General features: G+C 43.4%; 1 protein-coding gene across 1 annotated transcript; it reads right to left on the bottom strand.

The window, feature by feature from the left end:
• Nucleotides 1–690: 690 nt before the first annotated feature.
• CALHM6 (calcium homeostasis modulator family member 6) lies at nucleotides 691–4684 on the bottom strand. The gene is made up of 2 exons (XM_007057467.4): nucleotides 4084–4684; nucleotides 691–2115 (listed from the first exon to the last, which is right to left on the bottom strand). The coding sequence occupies exons 1-2, from the start codon at nucleotides 4612–4614 to the stop codon at nucleotides 1696–1698; spliced, it is 951 nt and encodes a 316-aa protein (XP_007057529.2). The 5' UTR covers nucleotides 4615–4684; the 3' UTR covers nucleotides 691–1695.
• Between the last annotated feature and the right edge of the window lie 207 nt (nucleotides 4685–4891).

Below are 4891 nucleotides of genomic sequence, written 5' to 3'. Positions count from 1 at the left end.
AGTAGCACGTTCCTACGGGGAGAAATTTAATACACTAAACCGGGGTAGGGAAGGCTGTGCCTCCCCAAACAGCCAGCCCACTTTCTGCCCCCTGAGTGCCCCCCTCATAATCCCTGACCCATCCAACCCCCACACCCTGCTCCTTGTCCCCTGACCACCCCCTCCCAGGACCCCCTGCACCTGACTGCCCCCCTCAGAACCCTCCACCCATCCAGCCCCTCCCTGCTCCTTGTCTCCTGACCGCCTCCTCCTGGGACCCTCCACCCCTCTCTGCCACCCCCCGGGACTCCACCCCCCGATCCAAGCCCACCTGCTCCCAGTCCCCTGGCTGCCCCAACCCCTATCCACACCCCTGACTGGCCCCCCGGGACTCCCACACCTATCCAACCACCCCTGTTTCACATCCCCTTACCATGCCACTCAGGGCATCAGGACTGGCAGCCATAAGTAGTACACCATAAGTAGTACATTCCTCTGGGGAGCAATTTAACACACTACACCTGGCCCCGCTCAGCCTGCTGATGGTCTGGAGTTCTCAAAATATGTTCTCTCAGCCCTTATCGAAAATTACACGACAATTAGCTTAAAAATTTGAAAACTTAAAAACTTTGTTTGTATATTACAGTAATCGTTAAAAAATGTATAATGTTAATAAATACATAAGTTTGATGAAACAAAGTAGTTGTACTTATGTGCCTCTGCTTAATTTGTGTCTTCGATGATTTCCCTTCTAAAAAAATCTCCTATGTCTCGCACCCCCAGAAAGGGCATCTCGCGTGCACCCTAGGTTAAGAACCACAGCACTAAACTGATAAGATCTGCATTTTAATTTAATGTTAAACGAAGCTTCTTAAACATTTTAAAAACCTTGTTTACTTTACATACAACAGTAGTTTAGTTACATAACACAGACTTATAGAGAGAGACCTTCTAAAAACATTAAAATGTATTACTGGCACGCGGAACCTTAAATTAGAGTGAATAAATGAAGACTTGGCACACCACTTCTGAAAGGTTGCCGACCCCTGATCTATTGCTTTCCTAATGGCTCCTAACATTCCGTGAGCTTTTTTGACTGTTGCTTCACATCCTCTGTTTCAGTGCTAACAGCAAGCTTCTCAACAGTGATTCATCAGAATGCATCAGCTCAATGATACAAAGATACACGCAACATTCCCTCTTTCTCTGCACGCTTGTGGGGAACTTGCTTATGGCTCAAAGCCTAGAAAGCTACTTCTTAAATTAAAAAAATATACAGTATTATTGTTTTTGATGGGCAAGCAACGCCAAGAGTAAAAGTCTGGTTTTGCAACTCTAATTGCCAAACGTTCTGAGCTGACAGGTTAGCTAATGTATATTTCTAGCAGGTGCTTTATAGCATTTCAAAACAGCACATATACTTCTTTTTGGTGTTGGCATTTAAGCTATTTAACATCGTAACTTGAAAGAGTTAAGGGGGCAAAAATATTGTAAAACTGCCATCCAGAAATATGTATTTTACTAAAGGCACTTAAGTAAAAGTAACAAAATTCATTAAAAATAATGCTGCAAACTTTATGGGCCATCTTCTCCTGAAGACTTTGCACATAGCTCTCATTGATGTCAATAAGAGATCAGTGCATAGAACGAGACCCTTTTTATATGGCCATAATTATGTAACTGTCCATGCTACAAAAATAGAATTTCTTTATTTCATTACATTGTCCCCATTTCATTAAAATCAGTGCCATCCACAAATCCTAGAGCAGGAGAAAACACATCCTCTTTAGTAGATTTGATGCTGGTGTCTCTGTTTCCACTAATATATTTGTGTATCATGCTGTAATACTGTCCTTTAGTATTGAAAGCATACAAGGATGAGATCTGCTGCCAGTCTTTGTTGCTGGGAGTCTGAAATGGTTCTGGCTTAGTGGACTCAAAGAAGCACTTCAGGTTCCTTTCTGCCAGCTTGGTTGCATGCTCCTTGGCCTTCTTCTCAAAAACCTCCCGTTCCTTTTCCAAGTAGATTTTCCAGAACTTCAGCTGAAGAAAACTGACTGGAGAATGACAGTGGTTGATGCATGTGACAGCCAGTACTAGAATCACGATGCTTGCTATCAGTATCCATCCTAGCACCTGGGAGAACATACAGATGGATTAATGAAGTTTGCAGATGATTAGGAGCATCAAAAGTTCCTGGCTAACAATATGTAATTTAACATTGTTTTAGACAGGAGATCAATAAGCGGTCACTGCTTGAAAAGCCCATCATACTGTGGTGTCTGTGGAGAGTGGGTACCCCATGTATGTGAACAATCCCAGCAAAGTGTGCTAAACTTCAAGGGCCTGGGTTGAGATTTTGGGGTTGGAAGAGAATAATCCATCCTGACTGTGGGTAGGTTCAGGTTTCTATCCAACATTCTGTTGGAAATGGCTGGAAATGCTGACTAGGGGAAAAGTGAATAGTGTCCACTTTCATATAAGACCTCCCACAGATTGAGTCTTACAAGTAAAAAAGCCAAGGTATTTTTATAATATTTAAAGTTGACCATCAAAGAAAAAATGGGTTTGTATCCCTTTTTGCTTTTTAGTTATGTATAAAGACCCAATTTAAAATAATAATAAATAATAAGAGTCTAACCTTTTTCCTATTTTTTTCTTTACCTTAGAAATATCAGGAACAGCCTATCTTATCTCCCCTGGTTTTGCCAGGTTTTTTGCATGATTCACAAATATGGGTTGGGACCTTTCCCATCCCAGCCTGTTACTTGAAGGAACAGTGTGCTAACTCTTTGACCAATTTTTCCAACTCTTTTCTCTGACATGTTTGAGTTAAACGGGTGCTGATAAAAAACAAAGAATGTTAAACTAAGTGAATAAAAATCTCTTCCCATCTCAACTAATCAGACTTCAATTACATGGTTTCCCTGATTTCACAAAACTTCTATTTCTCTAGTCAACCACAGGCCACATCTTCACTAGGGAAAAAAGGTGTGTTCTTAACTTGAGTTAGTTCATTCAAGGTTAAATCCCAGTGAAGACAAGGCAGTCTGTAGTTTTCACACAAGTTGCCTCTGGGGCAGCTGAGTAATTAACTTGAACTGCTTACTCACAAGAAAACTACAAAATGCCACATCTTCACTTGGATTTTACCTCCAGTTAGAAAACTCCAGTTAAGGATACACCCTTTTTTCTCAGTGAAGTCAAAGTCTTATAGTCTGATAGTGAAAAGAGGAGATGATCAGACCTGGATTTCTAATGGAAGAAAACAGGAGAAATTAAAACAAGAACAAACAAAAAAGTCCCAAAACTTTTTAGGACTCTTTTTTACAAAGAAAGGGGAGGGAAACAAACATATTCTTCCTTTTCAGCTCTCCACAATCTATAGCTACCTTGTTTTCAGGGAAACAACAATTAAACCTTATTCCTGGGTGTGAAGTTGACAGTGATTTCAAACTTGGGGACCCACAGTCAGACTCTCAATGCAACCTTTTTCACATGCTAATACTCCGCTGTTATTAAAGATTTTAAATAAACACCAGCTTCCTCATATGTATGGGAACTGAACTTAGAATCATTCATGATATAAAGAGAGGCAAGGAAATGGAAAAAGAGCAGAGAAATTCACAATACAACTCTTTTGAAACGGGTAGAAAATCTACGGATGGGAAAGCCCATTTATGTGATATCCAGTCAAGTTCCCTGCCCGTGCAGGCTTATTCTTAACTTGCCTCAAAGGAAAAGGCATGAACATCGTTATGAAGCAATCTCCTCAGATATACAGCAGGCCAAAATGTTAGAGAGCAATATAGACTGCAGTGGGAGATGCAACTAACAATATATTACCTTTCTTTTAGCCGGTTTAGAATATTTTGCTAATTATATACGTGCAAGAATTTCTTTTTCATATTATGGTCTTGAGGCTGCATCCCTAGGCCATCACATCAGCACAAGTAAGCTAAGGTGGCACCTGTAGGGACAGCACCTAGGTTTAACTGAACTACTTATGCTGCCCCTCCATCTCTCCAGAAATCACTCCGCATCCAATGCACCTCCCTGGGGCTAAAGCCTATAGGATAAATCAAGGGACGGAAGAGGCCATACCTGGGACTGAGCACGAAAGCTCACAGATATCTTTGCCTCTTGGGAGAGATTCCCACCGCAGGGCATTTTGGCCACCTGCTCATGGCACTGGGTCCCTCTGCCTTGGCACAGGTGCCTCTGCAACAGGCTGCTCCCACTTGCTGCGCACTCATAGAAGTTGGCCCCAAGCAGGGCCACGGCGATCCAGGTGAACGGGGCCACAGCAGCGCTCACCGTCACCAGCCAGAACACACTGACATAGCGCCGGCAGTGCTTCCTATGGATGCAGCTGCAACGCCTGCCTGGGGCACAGCGGCTGGTGAACAGCCGCCAGGTCCTGGCGTTCAGCAGGTAGCCAAGAAGGAAGAGGATCAGGGCAGGCACCAGCAGGAAGACAGAGCCGTAGAGCAGGTTCCAGGAGTTGCAGGGGCACTGGAATGCCACGGCTGAGAAGAGACGCTCGCTGCCTGCAGTCAGCAGGGACAAGGCGCTGTAACGGAGCACCTTCTGGTGCCTGAGGAAGAAATCAAACAAGGTGCGAAACTTCTCCATCTCCTGCCCCTGCTGCTGGACTCTGCCTAGAGCCCTTGCCTTTGAGGAGGATGAAACCTCACTTGGTTATGTGTACAAAAGGAAGAGGATGTGAGGTCTCTACTTCCCACAACCCACACAAACAAACAGAAAGGTTTCATTTTCTCCTGGTGTGGCAAAGATGGGGCAATGTAGGACAAAACATCTGAAAATACCCACTGAGCATTTTCTCTGTATTTTTGAAATGACAGGAAACAGCAGGTAGATAACACACGAAACCCACACTGCTGTTGTTATT

Source organism: Chelonia mydas, chromosome 3 (genome assembly GCF_015237465.2).
Source record: "Chelonia mydas isolate rCheMyd1 chromosome 3, rCheMyd1.pri.v2, whole genome shotgun sequence".
Taxonomy (NCBI): domain Eukaryota; kingdom Metazoa; phylum Chordata; order Testudines; family Cheloniidae; genus Chelonia; species Chelonia mydas.
Note: the sequence above shows the minus strand (reverse complement) of the source record. Positions and strands in the feature narration are given on the sequence as shown.

Bases quoted from the DNA above. Each gene is read 5' to 3' on its own strand.
- CALHM6 (XM_007057467.4), bottom strand. From the start codon at position 4,614: ATGGAGAAGTTTCGCACCTTGTTTGATTTCTTCCTCAGGCACCAGAAG. The intron at 2,116-4,083 runs GTATGGCCTCTT...ATGTTCTCCCAG, and splicing joins GCTTTCGTGCTCAGTCCCAG to GTGCTAGGATGGATACTGAT.